General features: G+C 46.9%; 7 protein-coding genes across 7 annotated transcripts; 4 read left to right on the top strand and 3 right to left on the bottom strand.

Annotated features, from left to right (window-relative positions):
- Window positions 1-341: 341 nt before the first annotated feature.
- Window positions 342-4,231, top strand: N7469_006663 (exportin CRM1; the record flags this gene model as incomplete). The annotated part of the gene is made up of 10 exons (XM_056645581.1): window positions 342-407; window positions 468-497; window positions 638-710; window positions 770-841; window positions 946-1,658; window positions 1,724-2,495; window positions 2,564-3,034; window positions 3,095-3,703; window positions 3,759-3,930; window positions 3,991-4,231. 10 exons carry the CDS (start codon window positions 342-344, stop codon window positions 4,229-4,231), a joined length of 3,219 nt encoding a protein of 1,072 aa, XP_056499022.1.
- Window positions 4,232-5,431: 1,200 nt separating this feature from the next.
- Window positions 5,432-7,398, bottom strand: N7469_006664 (shugoshin family protein; the record flags this gene model as incomplete). Its single annotated transcript, XM_056645582.1, has 5 exons — window positions 5,432-6,207; window positions 6,275-6,768; window positions 6,836-6,939; window positions 7,022-7,263; window positions 7,350-7,398. 5 exons carry the CDS (start codon window positions 7,396-7,398, stop codon window positions 5,432-5,434), a joined length of 1,665 nt encoding a protein of 554 aa, XP_056499023.1.
- A 236-nt stretch (window positions 7,399-7,634) lies between these two features.
- On the top strand, window positions 7,635-8,220 carry N7469_006665 (DASH complex subunit DAD2; the record flags this gene model as incomplete). Its single annotated transcript, XM_056645583.1, has 3 exons — window positions 7,635-7,842; window positions 7,924-7,983; window positions 8,102-8,220. 3 exons carry the CDS (start codon window positions 7,635-7,637, stop codon window positions 8,218-8,220), a joined length of 387 nt encoding a protein of 128 aa, XP_056499024.1.
- A 1,967-nt stretch (window positions 8,221-10,187) lies between these two features.
- Window positions 10,188-11,968, bottom strand: N7469_006666 (cytochrome P450; the record flags this gene model as incomplete). The annotated part of the gene is made up of 4 exons (XM_056645584.1): window positions 10,188-10,498; window positions 10,575-10,693; window positions 10,757-11,514; window positions 11,597-11,968. The coding sequence occupies 4 exons, from the start codon at window positions 11,966-11,968 to the stop codon at window positions 10,188-10,190; spliced, it is 1,560 nt and encodes a 519-aa protein (XP_056499025.1).
- Window positions 11,969-13,900: 1,932 nt separating this feature from the next.
- N7469_006667 (glycerol-3-phosphate dehydrogenase GUT2) lies at window positions 13,901-16,202 on the top strand (the record flags this gene model as incomplete). Its single annotated transcript, XM_056645585.1, has 4 exons — window positions 13,901-14,334; window positions 14,410-14,669; window positions 14,734-16,062; window positions 16,123-16,202. 4 exons carry the CDS (start codon window positions 13,901-13,903, stop codon window positions 16,200-16,202), a joined length of 2,103 nt encoding a protein of 700 aa, XP_056499026.1.
- A 204-nt stretch (window positions 16,203-16,406) lies between these two features.
- Window positions 16,407-17,948, top strand: N7469_006668 (Amino acid transporter transmembrane; the record flags this gene model as incomplete). The annotated part of the gene is made up of 6 exons (XM_056645586.1): window positions 16,407-16,561; window positions 16,640-16,777; window positions 16,834-17,312; window positions 17,376-17,527; window positions 17,634-17,797; window positions 17,888-17,948. 6 exons carry the CDS (start codon window positions 16,407-16,409, stop codon window positions 17,946-17,948), a joined length of 1,149 nt encoding a protein of 382 aa, XP_056499027.1.
- A 1,552-nt stretch (window positions 17,949-19,500) lies between these two features.
- Window positions 19,501-19,776, bottom strand: N7469_006669 (uncharacterized protein; the record flags this gene model as incomplete). Its single annotated transcript, XM_056645587.1, has 1 exon — window positions 19,501-19,776. The coding sequence occupies one exon, from the start codon at window positions 19,774-19,776 to the stop codon at window positions 19,501-19,503; it is 276 nt and encodes a 91-aa protein (XP_056499028.1).
- Window positions 19,777-20,691: the final 915 nt, after the last annotated feature.

Genomic DNA, 20,691 nt, shown 5'->3' on the forward strand with positions numbered 1-20,691 from the left:
AATTTCTCTCCAATAATATCCTCCAATTGCAGATCTGGTGGTCATAGTGTAGAGTTTTCAGTGTATATACTGTCCACTGCTCGCAGTCCACTACCCACTGCTCACTGCTGCTGCTCAAGCCCCACCAGCCTTCCAACATCAACCTTCCCCTCCGCCCACCTTCTTCCCTCCAAACAAACCCTCACCAAACCCCATCCACTCGCCACTTCGGCCAATCCTCACGTCTCCTTCGACGACTCCTTCCCCTTTCTCATCCTCTTCTTGATCCTGACGCCTGGATCCTTTGAGTATCTGGCTAGCTCTTTCGTGTCTCCGGCGAATTCGCCAATCTCTGCGGCGTCATGTCTGTTTCCGTACAAGAGCTGGACAATACCGTCCAAGCCTTCTTTGAAGGTAAAGGTGACGTGGTATGTATCAATGTCAATTCTCTCTCTTTCTAAATCGCATCACTAACTCTTTGGATGTAGCAAAAGCAAGCCCAACAGTCTTTGACCGAAGTAAGCTTTTGCCTTCTTCCCGTCTCTCTTCTTCCCCCCACCGCGCGCGCCGTGCTCCCAACGCGATGATCTTCCACCAGCCCCATGAGGATTGCTTCCTTTCACCTGATACCTTCAGTTCTAATCTATTGGCTCTCTAGTTCAAGCAAAATCCCGATGCCTGGGTGACCGTGGGAAATATCCTGCAAGAGGCTACTTACCCCCAGACAAAGTGTCAGTCGGCTCACCCTAGAACCTTCACCATAGCATTCGAACTGACTCGGCCATTCTAGATATTGCCCTACAGGTCCTTGACGATGTGATTATGACCCGATGGAAGGTCCTGCCGCGGGATCAGTGCCAAGGTATGGAAGAAACAAATCAAGTCCCCCTTCTTCGAATCTCTAATCCTTCACCTCAATAGAGGAGAAGAAAAAGACCACGAGCTGACGACCGTCTTTGCTCATAGGAATTCGGAACTTTATCGTCAACTTCATTATCGAAAACTCTAGCTCCGAGGAAAAGCTCCGCACCGAACGCGCTTTTTTGAACAAACTGAACTTGGTCTTGGTCTCGATTTTGAAGCAAGAGTGGCCGCACAACTGGCCCACCTTCATCAACGAGATCATCTCATCATGCCATGCCAGTCTTTCTATTTGCGAAAACAACATGGCCATCCTTCGCCTGCTGTCTGAGGAAGTCTTTGACTTCTCTCAAGACCAGATGACCTCGGTCAAGGCAAGGAACCTCAAGACCTCTATGACCCAGGAATTTGCCTCGATCTTTCAACTCTGTTCCGAGGTTCTCAACACCGCAAACCAGACCAGCCTCGTCAAGGCTACCCTTGAGACCCTTCTTCGCTTCCTGAACTGGATCCCTCTGGGCTATATCTTCGAGACACCCATCATCAACACTCTTTTAACCCGCTTCTTGGATATCCCCGACTTCCGAAACGTCACCCTCAAGTGTCTGACCGAGATCGGTGGTCTGCAAATCGGTGCCCCCTATAACTATGACGAGAAGCTGGTGTTCATGTTCACCGAGACTCTGACCAAGGTCTCAAACGTCATTCCCTTGACGATGGACTTGAAGGAGACATATGCTCAGAGTAATGGCAGAGACCAAGAGTTTGTCTCCAACCTGGCGCTTTTCCTGTCCAGCTTTTTCAGTGCTCATCTTGATGTACGAGTTCAACCCCAAGCTCGCCAACTCCCAAACAATGGATGCTAACTGCCAACTCTTCTTAGCTCGTCGAGAAATTGCCCAACCAAGATTACCTTACTCACGCCCATTTCTACCTAATCCGAGTCAGCCAAATCGACGATCGTGAGGTTTTCAAGATCTGTCTGGACTACTGGACTCGGCTGGTCCAGGAGCTCTACGAGGAGATGCAGCAGCTTCCAATCACTGACATCAACCCTCTTGTTACCATGGGCGTTAGCGGTCTCTCCAACGGCGGTGCCCCTCACCCCAGCACTCTCGCCAACTACCCCCTACGCAAGCACAAGTACGAAACCGTGCTGTCCAACCTTCGAACCGTCATGATCGAGAAAATGGTCCGTCCCGAGGAGGTTTTGATCGTGGAGAACGATGAGGGTGAGATCGTTCGTGAGTTCGTCAAGGAGAGTGATACCATTCAGCTCTACAAGACAATCCGCGAATGCTTGGTCTACTTAACGCATTTGGATGTGGTGGACACCGAGACCATCATGATCGATAAATTAGCGAAGCAGGTCGATGGGTCCGAGTGGTCATGGGTCAACTGTAACACTCTTTGCTGGGCCATCGGTTCAATCTCTGGGGCTATGAATGAGGAAACTGAGAAGCGATTCCTGGTCACCGTTATCAAGGATCTTCTGGGCCTGACTGAGCAGAAGCGTGGCAAAGACAACAAGGCCGTTGTGGCTAGTAATATCATGTATATTGTCGGTCAATACCCGCGTTTCTTGAAGGCCCACTGGAAGTTCTTGAAGACGGTCGTCAACAAGCTTTTTGAGTTTATGCATGAGACACACGAAGGTTTGTTTAGCATCTTCCCATTGGGCTTATGAAGTCTCCTTTGGACTATCCCCGCTAACTCTCTGCAGGTGTTCAGGACATGGCTTGCGATACTTTCATTAAGATCGCTAACAAGTGCCGACGACACTTTGTGGCTCTGCAGCCCGGAGAGAACGAGGCCTTTATTGAGGAGATTGTTCGCAACATGCGCAAAATCACCATGGACCTTTCACCACAGCAGATCCACACATTCTATGAAGCCTGTGGTTATATGATTTCCGCCCAAGGACAAAAGACTCTTCAAGATCGCCTGATTGACAACCTCATGGCATTGCCCAACTCTGCCTGGGACCAAATTATTGCCGAGGCCAACCAGAACCCCGCTATCCTTCAGGATGCCAACACCATCAAAATTATCGGAAATATCATGAAGACTAATGTTGCGGCGTGCTCATCTATTGGAACATATTTCTATTCTCAAATTGGGCGCATCTATCTCGACATGCTGAATATGTATCGTGCTTCTAGCCAATTGATCAACGATGCCGTCGCGAATGACGGTAAGTACATGGATCAGAATCAAACCCAAGGTTGAAAATGGAAAATGCTAACTTGTACAGGTCACATCGCTCCCAAGACTCCCAAAGTTCGAGGTCTGCGAACTATCAAGAAGGAGATTTTGAAACTGATCGACACATACGTCGAGAAGTCCGACGACCTTGAGATGGTCAATTCCAACATGGTGCCACCTCTCCTCGAAGCAGTGCTCATTGACTACCACCGCAACGTTCCTGATGCACGTGAGGCGGAGGTCCTGAATGTCATGACCACGATTATCCACAAGCTTCACAACCTGATGGAGGATAAGATTCCTAGCATCATGGAGTGTGTTTTCAGCTGTACTCTGGAGATGATCAACAAGGATTTCCACGAGTATCCCGAGCATCGTGTGCAATTCTTCAAGTTGCTTCAGGCTATTAACCTTTACTGCTTCCCCGCATTGCTCAAGCTCGATGGCACACAGTTCAAGTTCGTGATTGATTCTTGCATGTGGGCTTCCAAGCACGACAACCGCGAGGTTGAGAACACCGGTCTCACCATGTGTCTTGAATTGATGAACAATATGGCTGAGACTGACTTGCAAACATCGGCCATCTTCTTCCGCCAGTTCTACATTCCTATCCTTCAGGATGTATTCTTCGTTCTGACTGACAGCGACCACAAGGCCGGTTCGTATCCTGCACCGTTCTGTTCTTAAGTTGAGATGCTAATAATGATTGATAGGCTTCAAATCTCAAGCCATGCTGTTGTCTCGCATGTTCCTGTTTATCGAGTCTGGGAAGATCCAAGAACCTATCTATACGCCAGATCAGGCGCCTGCTGGAACCTCTAACAAGGACTTTCTCCAGGAATACGTTGCTAACCTTCTCAAGAATGCATTCAAGAATCTGCAAGAGTGAGCTCACCCCCATCGCTCCGTCGCCCCATTCATATACAACTTGCTAACTCTTCCCAGTGTCCAAATCCAGCAGTTCGTCATTGGGCTTTTCGCCTACACCGACGACTTGAACAAATTCAAGACTCACCTCCGTGATTTCTTGATCTCTCTGAAGGAATTCTCCGGCGATAACGCCGAACTCTACGCCGAGGAACGCGAACAAGCCGTCCGCGATGCGGCAGCCGCCGAGCGAGATCGCGCGATGAAGGTCGGAGGTCTTTTGAAACCTTCCGAGATGGAGGCAGAAGATGAGCTTTGACTGGAACAAGAATATCGCACCGAATTCGCCCGATCTAATGCGGGTTCTTTTGGACCGGTGACGGAAACCAGTTCGACAAAAGACGGCCTTGATGGTTGGTCTCTTTATGAGCTTTGATGTGGGATAGGGGGAGTCGATGCGCATTTGCATTCTCTATAGAATTCGAAATGCGAGATGCGATAATGCACCATTTGATCCTGCACGATCCCACCTGTGCAGTATTCCCAGTGATCGTGATATTTTTTTTTTTTTGAGATAGCTTCTACAATAAAATCCTACACTATACCCTGTTACGGACTAGCCTTAGCATTTGTAATATTAGCAAGCACTCATAGTAATCATCTCACTAGTTAATACCTCTCTGTATAGAGTGTGTATATATATATATATAGTCCAATGGCACCATTATATCATCGAAGGCGGTGAGATGAGCTTATCTCATATCTCCAAGAATTGGGCAAATTTCACCAACCTCAAATCACCTCACCACAACCAAAATGTCCAATAATCAAAGAACCAGAACAAATCAACCTCAATCTCAAACACGAACACAAACTACAACCCAAACCCAAACACATCCAACCCTCCGTCTCAGAGCAGACTCAACCTCCAACCCCTCCAACACAACCCCCCTCACGCCACATAACATGGAGTACCGATGTAATCGACAATGAAGGCATGGGAAAGAAGAGCTCGAAAGGTACCTTTCCTCACCAGTACCAACCCACCTCTCACCCAATAATGATTATACTAATAATAAGGCAGTATGCTGTATATACCACAAACCCCGCGCCATAAACGAAAGTAGTTCCGAAAGTTCCTCCTCCTCCTCAGACGATTCCTCCGAAAGCGAAAATGAAGCTACACGCCGACGATTAAATAAAAGACATACCCACAATCACAATCATGATCATCCCCATGGCGAATGTTCTGAGAATGGTGCTGAAAGTCAAAGTCAAGTGAAGGGGAAGGGGAGGAGGAGACCTAGTCCGAATGCTTATGAGAAGATGCCGAAATATAAATGATAATTAGTACGGGCGAGCAGAAGCAGAAGCAGAAGCTAGCTAGAGATTGCGCAATTGCGCAAAACCAATACCAAGACAAATCTATGTTGAATGAGAGTGATATCAGAAATACTCCGTACAAGTAGAAATGAATTCAAAGGGGTATCTAAATCTAAACTGCAGACCTGAAATACAATTAAACCATCATACTTCTCCTCCTCGCACTAACACGAGTTTCGCGTCGATGACCAGCATCAACAGCAGGAGGTAATTTCCAACCATTAAAATCATCTTCAAAACTAGAATCAACCTGAGACCATTCTTCCAAATCAATATTTGTTTTCGGATTAGATGAATGTCGACGGGATTGACGTTGAGAAGAGATGTTCGTATCATCTTGATCGAAAATATCCTTCGCTGTCGATACCTTGCGTTTGCGACGAGATACTGAATTGGATTCTCCATGTTCCCCGTCAGGTTGTATATTGCTCGGCTTTTCAACAAATTGATCATCTCCATCTAGACTTTCTCGACCAAGTTGGAAACTAGATGACCTGCGATCTGTCACTGCATCGGCCATATTACTCGAAGGACGACGCATTTTAGCTCGCAGACTCGGTTCGGCATAGCTGACTGCTGCACCGCGACGTCTGGATGGACGACCCCCGGCATCAGACATTTCAGACATACTCTCTATAGACTTTGCGATGGGTGAATCTTTAGGAGCCAGAATTTTGATCTGGTCTGTGCATTCTGTCCCGGTTGATTGATTGGTACGTTTCTGCTTCGCCAAGGAAGCGAGCGGTGGTCGACCACGAGGTTTTGGTGGTGGCTTTGTCTTGCTATCAAGATCCTTGGATTTCTGAGGGGACGATCTATTCTCATCTCTTCCACTAGCATGAGAGGGCTTAATGTCGAGGACGGTAGGTGTTTTCTTCGGGGTTCGTGTGGCAAGGTTGGTATTGGCACTCTCTGCGAGGGGAGGTTAGCAAACTTGTTCAAGAAAATAATCACACATGTCAAATTGATGAAAACTTACTCGGCTCAAGAACCTTCCGGTTTGTGATGGCCTTGTTAGAGGAGCCTCGCTTCATATTAACAGGTGTTTTGCTAGGGGATGAGTCTCCCATGAATTGGAATGAGTCGCGCTTCTTTTGAGGACTGCCATTCAACCGGCTGAATTGGAAGTCATCCTCCGGAGCCAGATCAGACAAGATATCATCGTCGAGACTGAACTTCCGCTTGGAGCCGGACTTCATTGCAGTCGATTCTGCTTTTTCCACGTCGTGGATAGGGGTATCTGCCAGTCCAGGCTTCTTCTTTTTCTTGCGCGTTTCCAAAGTAGGGGGAAGGTACCTGTCGGGGCTTGCCGACTCATCCAGTTGATTTTTCGATGGGGTGTCTTCGTTCTCTTCGTTGGCGTTTTCAATATTCCCCTGCAAATTATCGGTGTTATGTACCAGGTGGTCATCTGCTTGTGGCGATTCCGGCATACAAGAATCACCCTCCACCAGTCTTTGAACTTCTTGCGATCTGAGCACGATGTATATTAGCAATACTTCAAAGGAAGCCACTCAGCACGGTAGACAATATCACTCACTCTAGAGTCCGGCGAGGGAAATATTTATCTTCCAAAATAGGCGGCAATTTTCCCTCCTCAACATCCGTATTGTACTCGGGATCGTTCAATCGAGGGGGGGGCCTCTGTCTTCGGACGGTCGGAATCATGAAATTTATCCTTGGACAATTTCCCAGCTTTGCGAGGAAGCGTCCCTAGATCCGACACGAGACTATTCAATTCGGCAAGTTTGGCATCCAAACGAGCTTTGATCTCGTAGACTCCATTCTGCAGAGCTTTTCCCGATTCCAATCGCTCATTCTCCTGGGTGAGAGTAATAATTTGTCCTCTGAGTGAAACGTTCTCGCTGAGTAAATGCGACACTTCCGATTCTAAGCTTCGAATGCGCATCGATTGCATCGAGTTGACCCGCATAATCTCACGATTTTGTCGCACGAATCTCCGCTTCACTATATCCCTATTAGTCGTCTTTTCCCCTCTCTCTCTCTCTCTCTCTCTGTCTCCATTTTATTTCTCATAGGTCTCATCAACTTACAAGCATCGACTGACTCGGCCGGAGCCGCATAGTCATTCAAACGGGCCATGGTGGGTGGCACCGAGATGGCGGGATGTCTAATGTGAAATGCAGAAGAGGTGAAGGACCAAAGGGTAAACACGAATGTTGATGTTTGTCTGCTTTGGGTTTAGTTGGATACCCGCTGACTCAGCCAACCGCGGGTCACGGGACCCACTTGGGCATCTGTTTGCCTCGTCGATGACTGCTGTACAGCATTTCGTAATTCGCATTTCCCCCCTCCACGAGAACGCCACATTCTTCGTCATGGCCTACTCGTCTCGACCGACCTCAATGCTTCCTGGTGGATTACGCCAGCCAGCCTCCCAGCCCTCATCTGCCCTGGCGACCCGGATCGCAGCCAAAAAGGCGGAACTAGAGAATCTCCGCCAACTACGCGACTTGAGCGGGACATTGGCAATGCAAATGCAGGCGCTCGAGAGCAAGATCACCACGTTGAAGGATGGAACCGAAGGTATTTTTTTGGTCTTTCTTTTTTCAGCCCTGTGATTTTTTTTTCTTCTATTTTCGTGACAACCCCACTAATTTGACATAGCGGTTGCGTGTGTGCTTGCCAATTGGGACAATGTTCTTCGTGCTATCAGCCTTGCATCCAGTAAGCATCACCCAAATCTCTTATCAGGGGAGATAGAAGCAAAAGACCTTAGATGGAGGGGATAGGGAGGGGAAAGGCAGAATTCCAGGTTCAAACAGAACTAATGCGATGCATCTAGGAAAAGCCAGTAGTCTTGATGAAGCCGCCGGACCCGAGGTGGAGGACCAACGTGAGACTCGATTGCCAGCCACATTGGTTCGCATCCCTGCCGAAACAACCGAGAAAGTAGGCGAGTGAGGCCGATCCAGTTGTGTCTACAAGTATCCACAGAGATACATACAGTGTCCATGGAGTCCTCATTCTCCTCTCCCCACCTGCCACATATCTTCTGCCAGCAGCAGAAAGCGGAGAAAGTAGCCGGACTGGTTTGAGTGATGATGATGCAGCAACTTGCTTCAGGTACCTGCGGTTCAGTTGGGTACCTTGAGTCTTCCCCCCCCACTTTTTCCTTCTCTCACCATCCAGGGGCTGTCCAGGGCTGTCATGGCTACTCAAGGTTGTCCACTTATCACGGTCATTACCTATCGCCCCTGGGCCACCACGCCACGATGTACCCTGAGCGGATCATTCAGGAGTGGCCTTTACAGGAAGAAAGCTCATAGGACGAGAAGGGATAAGATTAGAAGCACGAACCTTCCCCCGCATTTAGTGGACGAAGTATGATTCCCATGCAGTCCGACCATTCCTCAAATAATCGCGTGATGGGATTAGCGTCCATGCAGCTGAGTTTATCGAGGTGCATTGGTATCGTGTACTCAATACCTGTCTCGTATATGTAGTACAAACACAAATTATAAGTATATAGTACATAACATTGATTATAAAATACAGCAGCTAGTGATACGCTCAGACCGCATGTGCGCAGATGACAGGCTCGCAAGGCCAAGTGGATCAGTCGATGATTGCCCAATTGAGCAACCTGCAGGAATTCGCTCACTACAAAATACTGCAATTGCATTACTCTGTACAGTATTTAATTAATTCTTTCTTTTCTTTTTTTTCGTTTAAGCGCCCGAACCACGCAACAATACGAAAATACGTGACAATACAAGTCAATCATGCCATAAGGTGATGCCATCGTCCTACATATCTACACTCTCTCCTCTATATTATTCTCTACTCTCCTCTCCTCTCCTCTCCTCTCCTCTCTCTCTTCTCTCTACTCCCATTATCTCAATATGTCCACTATGTCCACTGAATGGTCTCTTGATTTCTGCTTAGCCTGTGACCGTCAAACATCCGGCGGTCCCTATTGTTCACAATCATGTCGATTAGCTGAATTAGATCGACCAGTCTCAGAAGACTCCTTCTCGCATACCTCACATTCAAGATCTTCAACTCTTGACTCGAATCCCAATACTCGATCCACGAGAAGTTTATCAGCATCATCTTCGCAGACCTCTCTTTCTTCCTTGAAAAGTCATTCTTCCGATCCTACTATCGCCGATCAACTTCAGGATGAATTACGTGATTACGCTAGTTCATTCGATCCCGTGCGGGATTTAAAACGACGTCTAACTACGTCTTGATATCACGCCACCACCAACCCTCCATCACCCACCATTTTATACCTCATCATCTCACCTCACCACCTCGCCTCACCACAGTCTATCATCGCTACACCTCAGTCTAGGCCTCACTAGATCCCTACCTAGGCTTCTACTCAGGCTCTGCCACCTAATGATCAACGAGCACCGCTCAACATGCATACAACTGGAAAATTGAAGGCGTCTCTGCAAAAGGATTTGATTATATTGATACGATCGGCACGGGGATCACTTTGATACTCCTCTTCTATACCCAAATACTTGAATCTTCCGGAGTTACAAGGATCCAATGAGCCGAATTTGCTATGTTCAGAATGTGAAAGCTGGAAAAGGATCCGCTTTTTGTTTTGATTCCTTTTTCTGTTTTTATTTCTTTTTTTTTTTTCAGCCGGCTACTGAAGACCGGCTACAGGCCATTTATGCAGAATGTAGAATATCTGATACCATCATAAGCAATTAAACTACCATCTATCACTCAGCTGTTTTCACCTAGCTATTTCATCACTAGCTGTTATGACCTAGCTGTACAGTACTAGTCCACCTGTCTATAGTGGGGGCACGTTAATGGCTCCACTGTTCGTATCGTCACATCCACCCATCCACCCATTCCCATCCACGACATACATAATAAACTCGGATATCCTCTTCCATCCAATCTCAAGCTGCAGCAAGCACCTTTCCTAAAGCATCCGCATCCTTGGGCACAAACCTCGCCTTATACTTCTGCGGTATAGCCACCAAACTAGTAGGATCCGAATTTCCACGTACAGGATGCCAATCCGTGTCATCGTGTGGTTCGATTCGGAAACTGTTCAAGGTCCGCATGAAGACGAGGTATAATTCCCGATTAGCCAGTAATGAGCCCGCGCACATACGGTAACCCATTCCATAAGTAAAGAGTGGTGCGTCAGGTTGTTCCAACCATCTTTCAGGACGGAACTCCTCCGGATCAGTCCACACGTCGGGATCTGCAAGAACAATTCAGCAAAGCTAGGCAAAGCTAGAAGTGAGGTAAGGTAAGGTGTGAAAGGGGTATTAACTTACCCATGTTACAAGCCCAGGCATTGAGGAAGAAAACAGTTCCTTTTGGAATCACAATACCCTCATAAGTGATATCTCGAATAGATGTTCGGGGAAGAGCAAGTCGCAGCACGGTAAAGTATCTATCCAAATCAGCCATTACGGGACAATCCAACCATGCAACACTTCAGACATCATCAACTTACCGAAGACACTCTTTCACCAAAGCCGCAACATAAGCACACTTCTGATCATCATCCGCCGAACACATAGGTTCCCCCTTCCCATAAAACTCCTCAATAGCCTTGGAAGCCTTATCCTGAATATCCGGCCTCGTCGAAAGAAGTCCAATACTCCACGCAACAAGCGTAGTAACCGTATCCAATCCACCAGACAACATAGTCAAACTGATCGAAGTAAGTTCCTCCCCATTCAATTTAGCCTCCTTATCCAAAATAACATTCGCCTGAATACAAGGTTTATGAACCCCCTTTTCCATCCTCTCATCCAAATCTTTATTCAAAGCACCAAGATACTTATCCCTCCTCGCCCTCATTTCCGCAGCTTTCTTCGAATTCGTCGAAAAAGGATTCAATCGAAGCAGAGGAATATAATCCTGTAAATTTCCCGTCGTACTTCGAAACCGACTAATTTCTTCCTCGACATGGGTAATTTCATCAAAAAGATCTTCCTCTTGTGACGCTACTCGCACACCCCAGTTCAAGGTTAATGCAAGACTAAGACTCAATCGTTGAATCATCGGCATCGGATCAACGGGTGATTTCCCCGCATTTCCATATCGAAATAATTCTTCTACGAATGATTTCGATTCAACATCTAAATGAGACACGTAAGATTCGACAGATGGTCGATTCAATGCTGATGCAGCGCCCTTCCGACGACGTTTAAGTGAGTCGCTATAAGGAGATGTTCCAATCGTTGTACCGGCCGTATTCGAAACAATCTATTAATTAGCACATCTCTCAAAACCGACTCAACCATATCCAACAGCTAATAGCGGCTACTAGATGCGGTATGGAACTCACTTTATGAAAAGTATAAAACTCAGGCCTAGAACTAAGAGCCTGAGCATTCTGCCCAAACAAAACCTTAGCCGAAGCCGCAGAATTCACCACGACAACAGGAACATTTCCCAACATAATCTGATAAACCGGACCATGAACTTTAGACCAAATTCGATACTGCTCCGCGGCATTAACACGGATCTGGGCCAAATTTCCAATAAGCGGGAACCCCGTTGGTCCTTTTAGACCTTTGACCCGGACAGAAGCCCGAATGAATTCATTTAGAATGACATAGATGATTGGAAGGAGGATTGAGGCGAGGGCTAAGGAGTGGTGGATGGGTGTTGATTGGAGATGAGATTGTATGGAGGAAATGAGACTTGCGATGGCCATGGTGGATATCTACTACGAGAGTAGTACTGTAGTTACTAGTTGTAGTAGCCTGGATGAGCGAACCTGGAGAAAAAGACTTTTAGTGGTAGGGGAGGGCATCTTTGTATAAGAGGGGGGGAGAATGGAATATTTCCGTAAATTTAGAGTAGATGTCCCCGGATGAGGTTGTTACCCCACACTGACCCTCGGGGATGTACACTATACAGCACCCTATTGTAGGTGAGGTTGATTCCGCTGTAGCTGAGAATAGAGATGCGTATAGAATATGTTTCATTCAAATAGTGATAATATGAGCCCATGCCATGAATACTGGATAATTATGATTTCAATTTTTTGCTTAAAATGAATATACAATACTACGCTCTACACGAATATGAATACTAAACTTTTGCATAGAAGAATACCTGAATAAGTGACTTTCTATTCGATGTGGTGGATAGCGGTGAGATTCTGCCCACGGAATTCAGCCGCGCGCGGAAATTCTGCGTGGTGCAATTCCAGTTCAAAATGACTATTTCCACTACACACTCTACACTAGACACACTACACTCAGCTGGAAAGGCGGAGTGGAAGATTTCCCCGCTTGGGGAAGTTGTCCTTCGTCTAGCTGGTCACGTGATATGCTCAGGGCATACCTATCCCTTCGGGAACAATCACAGCACTACAGTATATATTTATGAATTATGACTATTGGAATTAACTTGAACCATTAATTGACAACTAAACATATACATAAAATGGCTCATTGAATGGCATTGTATAGCCAGTACCACTCCAAGGTTAATAAGTCCACGTTGATAATCACGAGGGGGACTAATTTTTCCCTGAAAAATATGTATAAAATTAGACTTAAATGAACTGGGAGTTCATTTGGATCTAATTTTATATTATGTATATACACTGCTATATTAACACTGTATAAACGCAGGGAGATCATGATGCACAGCTAGTGGACTAGTGGCAATGGCACTCATCTAGGGTCAGGCCGAGTTTGCTAAGGTCCACAGTGGTCATCATTCCAGGCCTGCAAGGGACACATTCTGTAATATCAAGCAGGTACCCATTGTCCATACTGTAGTGTTGTATATATACTGTAGTATACATTATGTATACTGCACACTGTACTATTAAGAACCAAATCCGGGGTTCACAATTGAATACCTGTTATAGTATTCTCTGCCCTGCTATGGCCAGACCGGTTTTGTAATGATGTAAAATGACAACATGAAGTAAGTGGATCAAGGCAGAGCCCCCCCTGAAAACCGGGGCCGCGATCTAAAGTGGATCGAGCCGCAAGTCAGCTGCCCATGCAGAGATTGTTAGCTCATCCTTACTGTGGGAGAGTATGTCCTTACTATAGTTACTGGATAAATAGAAAACTAGAATGGATATCATTTTGAATATAGCAGATATATTGTATGTAAAAAATCATATACCATCTATGTTTATATTGATATTGATATTAGTACTGTAGAGTAGAATATTCTGTTGGAAATCTCTGCTGGTCACATGAATCGGGAAACATCCCGAAGGTGTGATTGGCGGGACAACTTGGATGAATTCCCAGTTCCCGTGCAGTCTCGAGCCCAAATTGATCCACCATTGGATTTCCCTGTGGTATCCAGTCGCATTGGCATTGGCCACGAATGACGCACCTCAACCACCCGGCGTGGCCAAATAATCATAATTCAGAAAATAAAACCAAAAATTGATTCAAACCGGTTCAGACAGAAGGTGTAGCGATCTCGCAAATCCTGCCTTTTCTTATCTTGTCATCTGTGTCATCTCTTGCTTTTTTTACTCCAGTGTCTCCTCTCTCCTCTCTCCTCTCTCCTCCTCTTCTCACTTACTCTCCTAATCTTCCCTCCTCCCTTTTCCACACCTAACCACCTCACATTTCCTCTCCACTCTCCCTCACAAACACAATAGGATATGGCCGCCCGTCATTCGCGCAAGATCTTGCGACCTTTGCTTTACACCTCCGCGGCCGCCGCCGCCGGTGCGGGCGTTCTCTACATTTCCTACCGTCCTCGCAATATCCCCGGTTTAGAAGCCCCTGCCGTTCCCTCCCCCGGTTATCATGAGGGTAAGCTGGTTCCCCCCAGCTTCCCTCAAATTAAATCTCGTTTGGAACAAATCCAAGATCTGAAGCGCAGTCAGAAAGAGGATGAACCCTATGATCTACTGGTCATCGGTGCCGGAGCTACCGGCTCCGGTATCGCTTTGGATGCCGCCACGCGAGGATTGAGAGTCGCCATGGTTGAACGCGATGACTTCAGTTCCGGAACTAGCTCCAAGAGTACAAAGTTGGTTCACGGTGGTGTGCGATACCTTGAAAAGGCTTTTTGGGAATTGGATTACAACCAGTGAGTTTTTCAACTCTTTGAGTTATCCCTGTGGTACTATCCCTGCGGTGCGATACTAACACCAACGAATTGTAGGTACAAACTGGTCAAAGAAGCTCTCCGTGAGCGTCGGTGGTTCTTAAACACAGCGCCACACTTGTCATCATGGTTACCCATCATGGTTCCCCTACAGAAATGGTGGCAGGCTCCTTATTTCTGGGCGGGCTGCAAGGCCTATGACCTTCTGGCTGGCTCCGAGGGCATTGAGAGCTCTTACTTCCTGCCCAAGAGTAAGGCTATCGATTCGTTCCCCATGTTGAAGCGGGAGAACGTGATCGGTGCCATGGTTTACTACGGTAAGATTCTAGCTAAACAGCTTGTATTGAGCTTCTATCGCGGACTAGGCTAATTTGCGACCAGATGGCGCTCACAACGATTCTCGTATGAACGTCTCCCTCGCCATGACTGCTGCTCTGTATGGTAGCACCGTTGTTAACCACATGGAGGTCACTGGTCTCACCAAGGATGCCGACGGCAAGCTGTGTGGTGCTAAAGTCAAGGATGTGATCCCCGGTAAGAATGGCCAAAAGCCCGAGGAATTCACCATTCGTGCCAAGGGTATCATCAATGCCACCGGTCCCTTCTGTGATGCCATTCGCAAGATGGACGAGCCGGACACCAAGGAGATCGTTGCCCCTAGCTCTGGTGTTCACGTCATTCTCCCCGGTTACTACAGTCCCTCCAACATGGGTCTGATCGATCCCTCCACCTCCGACGGCCGTGTCATCTTCTTCCTTCCCTGGCAGGGCAACACCATCGCCGGTACCACCGATGCCCCAACCGAGATCACCCCCCACCCCGAGCCCTCCGAGGCCGATATCAACTGGATTCTGAAGGAGATTCGTGGCTATCTCGCCTCCGACATCAATGTCGAGCGTGGTGATGTTCTGGCCGCTTGGTCGGGTATCCGTCCCTTGGTGCGCGACCCTAACAAGACCAGCTCCCAGGCTCTGGTTCGCAACCACTTGGTCTCCGTCTCTCGCTCCGGTCTGTTGACCTGCGCTGGTGGCAAGTGGACCACTTACCGCCAGATGGCCGAGGAGGCCGTTGACGAGGCGATCAACGCCTTCAAGTTGACTCCTCGTCCCTCCAAGGATGTCCCCGATATCAGTGGTGTCGGTGGTAGCGGTCTGGTCGCCGACGGTGCCACTCTGGACGGTACCTGCCAGACTCACCAAGTTCGCCTGATTGGTGCCCACGGTTTCTCCAAGACTCTTTTCATCAACCTGATCCAACACTTTGGTCTCGAGACTGATGTCGCCAAGCACCTCACCGAGTCCTACGGTGACCGTGCCTGGCAAGTCGCTGCCCTTTCTGCCCCTACCCACGAGCGATTCCCCGTCCGTGGCTGCCGTATTTCCGCCCTGTACCCCTTCGTTGATGGTGAGGTCCGTTACGCCGTCCGTCACGAGTATGCTCAAACCGCCGTCGATGTGATTGCCCGTCGTACCCGTCTGGCCTTCCTGAACGCCGAGGCTGCCCTGGAGGCTCTCCCCCAGGTCATTGACCTGATGGGTGACGAGCTGAACTGGACTCCCTCGCGTAAGGATGTTGAGTGGAAGGAGTCCCTCTCCTACCTGGCTTCCATGGGTCTTCCCAAGACTTTCATGAAGCTGTCTCGTAAGGAGGTGCAGAATGGCCGTGTGATGGAACTTGATGAGGAGGCCTACAAGAACTTCTCCCGCACTGGTAAGTTTCACCAACTCTTGAGCTACTTATACTGTTAAGCATACTAACTTGAATTCTCAGAACCCCCTGCCGACATCCTCGAGCACGACGCCATCATCCCACAGGAGAATGTCCCCACAGGCGCTGCCGCCGCCAAATAGTTTTCTTTCCCTTTTCCTTCTTGTATATAGAACCCACTTGTACAAATAGAGATGTTTCCTAATGTTTTTCAATTTATGTCGCCTTCATCTTCCAACGGCAAGTACGTCTGCTTGGTTCTGCAATAAAAAACAAGAGTTCAACACTTCCACTTCTTCCTCTTCTTTATCAACTACAGCTTTTATCCTCCATTACTTACTTTCATCATGTCAGCACAAGTTCAATCGGGACAAAATCCCCCAAGTAACCTTGAATCAGGCACGGCGGACAAATCGAATATTCTTCCAAACGTGAAACCCACTCACGATCCATTTGGTGATGAAGACGATGCAACGGTGAAGTATAAAACCATGACCTGGTGGTGAGTGACTATACTACTACGTGTCTCTTAAAAGATATCCCCAAGTCTCAAATCAGCAAATAACAATGTATCATCCAGGCAAGCCGGTATGAGTACGTTCGTCACCTTTCCAATCATCGTATCATTGGAACTGATATCCTCAGTCATGATCGCCGAAACCATCTCACTCGGTATCCTCGCTCTACCAAAGGCACTGTCTATCCTCGGTCTTCTCCCGTATAAATCAGTCAGGTCCCCAGTCTATATACCTACGGTTGCTAACGCTTGGACAGGGGTATCTTTACACTTTTCTTCATTGGAATCGTTTCCTCATACACGGGGTACACAATCGGACAATTCAAAGCAGCACACCTCGAAGTCCACACCATGGCAGATGCAGGAAACATCCTAGTAGGAAAAGTAGGACGACGAATCCTCGGAATCGCCCAATTAATTTTCTTCATCTTCGTCATGGGAAGTCACATTCTAACATTCTCATTAATGATGAACGTCCTCAGTGACCACTCAACCTGCACAATCCTATATTCCTCCATCGGCCTTTTACCCTTCTTTTTTACTGATTCTACCCCGACGTCTGGAACGACTATCACACCTTTCAGCCCTGAGTTTCATCAGTATCATCGGGGCAGTACTTACAAGTATGATCGGGGTCTCAGCCAACAAAATGGTTATGAGTCCCATCCCACTCCTCCCCACGGAACCAACAGTTCACGATGTCTGTCTCGCAATAGCAAACGTGATCTTCGCTTATGTGGGCCATGTTGCCTTTTTCATGTTATTCTCGGAACTCAAGCATATCAATGACTTTCCAAAGGCTCTTGGCCTACTACAAATGAGCGAGATGATTATGTATACGATTACAGCTACAGTGATATATGTCTTTGTTGGTCTAAACATCACGTCTCCAGCATTGAATTCATCTGGGATTCTTTTCGTAAAATCTCTTACGGAATTGCAATACCAACGGTACGTACCATGCTAGTTTTACCCACCCCTGTCCCTGTTCGAGTCCCTGACCTGACCTGACCTGACCTGACCTGGACTAACTCACTGAACCCACCGGCATACTTAGATCGTAATTGGAGGTGTCGTCAATGCCCATGTTGCCGTGAAATACATTTACGTCCGCCTCGATCGCGAAAAAAAAAGCAATACATACCCGAACATTTCGGGCCCGGGCCACATGGGCCGGAATCTGCGGTGCTCTCTGGCTTATTTCATGGCTGATTGCAGAAGGTATACCGATTTTCAATGATATACTGGGTCTTGCGGTAGGCAGTGCGGCATAATCCTGGCATTGTTGATACTGGTACTGATTTATTGCAGAGTTCTGTATTCATCAGCTGGTTTTCTTTTGAATTACCAGGTCTTTTCTGGTTATACTTAAATCGACAAGCAAATACAACCAATACGACCAGAAAGCAAAGAATACTTTAATTGTATTAATATTCTATTGGTTCTCTTTGGATTTGCCATTGTGAGTATCCTCCACCCGAACCAAGGGCTAGTCTGACTTTGCATAGTTTGTGATGGGACTGTATTCCTCTATTCAATCCATTGCCCGAACCTTGCGGGAAGGAGTTGGCAGGGGAAGGTTTGCTTGTGAAGACAATTCTAGATACTAATATTCTGACATGCTGATGGGAACAACGCTTTGATTGTTGGACCATCATAGAAGCCATCACTCTCTTTGGATTAATTGAATAAAGTACAATAGAGCGTACTTATGTACAGCACGCGCAGATGACAAGTACTATGTATATTTCAAACAACCCTAATGCAGCCAATACTAACATTACGTAGATTACGTTGATCCCTATATCTTACCGTCTGTACTATCGAACTACTACTAGTAGTTCGATGATCTACTTATATACTAGCATTGTACATATACAGTACTACTTATAGGTTGAGCAATAATATCAGTTCCCTTTTCTTCAATCTACGTCAGCCAGCTGCACTTATACCCGGATAAAACATGGTGTTTCTATTTCACCTGCAGTAATTGCTAGGAATAGTACCAACTAAGTAAGTTAGCACACAAACAACCTAGTCGGAAAATTCTCCTACTGGTAGTAATTATATCATATACAATTACGTACACATAGTGGTTCTGCATTAGTTTAAGCCCTTTCATCACCTTGCCCACTACTCAGTCACTCAATCACTCAGCTAACTCCTCTACTAGACAGAAAGAGTAGCAGAGAGACGGACAGGGTATAAACCAGTAAAAAGTGCTGTATATAGTATGTAACCTACGTAATCATATACAAAACCTGCATCAATTTATATTTCACTATTATACACGTATCATCATCTTTACATCGTACATACTAATCGAAAAACCCATACTAATGCAATACCCTCTGCCCAACGCGAAACATTTTTCCTCTGCCCATTCCATTCCATGCATGCATCCCATTCTACCTCCACTCCCCATGTGACAGATAAATCAAGTTGCAAACAAAAAAAAAAATCCTCAGTCTGTCATTTCCAGTCATCAACCCAGCAGTAGATCCCACACCCTACTGCCCTACCCTGTAACTTTCCAGCAATTGTCCTGCAACTGCTGGGAAACTCCCCGGAGATTCTCACAAAGGTAAGTGAATCCCGGGCTGAAATTCAATCTGGTCGGACTAATCTAATTTCGACCGCGCAGACGCGTTGCAGCAAGTGCTACTTCATTTTGCAGCGGTTTGCAGTTTGCAGTTTGCAGCCCAACGGCGAAAAACACCCCTCACACCCGATTCAAAAGCCAACTCAAACGTGGAGCGGAGCATGGCGGTGGATTCTGTATTCAACGGGCGTGGGATCGCGCGTAGACGGCGGAATAAAATAAAAAGGAAGAAAGAGAGAGAGGGGGGAATAGAGTAAGATAAGGTAGGAGATTGTAGAGTAGTTTCTGTTTGTGTTTGTGGTAGGGAGAAGAGGAGAGGAGATTATTTCATATCATTCTGAGAACCGTGAAAATTATTCCAGAATCGAGCGACGGCTCTTTGAGCGATAGTTGAACCACGATATCTTTCGAGAAAATAATTGAATAAAGCGAATTCGTCACGGGAGAGAACGTATGAGTCTGGATCATGTTGGATTCTTGACCAGAGTTCTGTAATTGCTGCTTCGAGGGTGGCGGTTGTTTGGGGGTCTACCGAGCCATCTTCACAATTTCGAGCACGTTCCAGTGCTTGTCGGATTGATGTTGGATCTTTGGACATGGTGGGTCGTGTAGTATTTAGTACTGACACTTAGTATAGACTGTAGATTGTCGCTTGGTTGTCGCTAAGCTCTGCTGTGTTGAGCTGTGTTGAGCTGAGCTGAGCTGCGCTGGAGTTGCTGTTGGTAGTCTGAATTGTAGCGACAACAGCAACGAGCAGGAAATTTCGAGGACCTCCGAAGATTCTGCATGCGACCAGACGGAAAGCGAGTTCTTTTTCAATCATAAAACGGAACCGAAGTGGAGTAGGGGAAAGGGGGGGGGGACCCAGCCCAGTAGCTCGGAGATACTAAGAGTACTAAGAGTAACGAGAACAAGAGTTGTATACGAGATGTACGATAGATACTCTTCAAGTAGACATAGTATGAACGAGATTAGCAAGGCTGAGAGGAAAAGAGAGGTATTTCGTAGAAGCTGGGTAATAAAAAGAAAAGAAAGATTAAGACAGATCAGATTGTTGGGGCCAACTCAAGCAAGAAATACCCAAAAATACATAACTACATAACACAACATCCAATACGAATACACAATTCTAGATGAACACATACATAGTACAGGTCAGTAATGAAAGAACGGTGGATGGGAAGTGGGGGGGTTTGCAAGGACGGGCTCGCCCGTGATCCCAAAGCCAAAGCCCTTGGCGTAACGGTTTTTTTTTTTTTTTTTTCTTTTCCTTTCGACTAAAATGACATGCTCCGGCTAGGATCGAACTAAACCGGGGAGGATCGAGGCGAGACCAGGCCGGTGTTGAAGATGATTCGTCGAGAAGGGATAGGGTTCAAGGGTCGGACATATCGCTAAAGAAGTTTTGTAGAGAAAGACAATCCGACTCGTGGACGGAAATGCATGCTCCATCTGCCTTGCCCGGCAAGTCCGGTGCATCAGAAGAGTGGGGTTGAGGTCGTAGGGCCCGCTG

The sequence above is a fragment of the Penicillium citrinum genome (genome assembly GCF_028827155.1).
Source record: "Penicillium citrinum strain IBT 23319 chromosome Unknown utg000006l:1.0-3011923.0:1.0-3012962.0, whole genome shotgun sequence".
Taxonomy (NCBI): Eukaryota; Fungi; Ascomycota; class Eurotiomycetes; order Eurotiales; family Aspergillaceae; genus Penicillium; species Penicillium citrinum.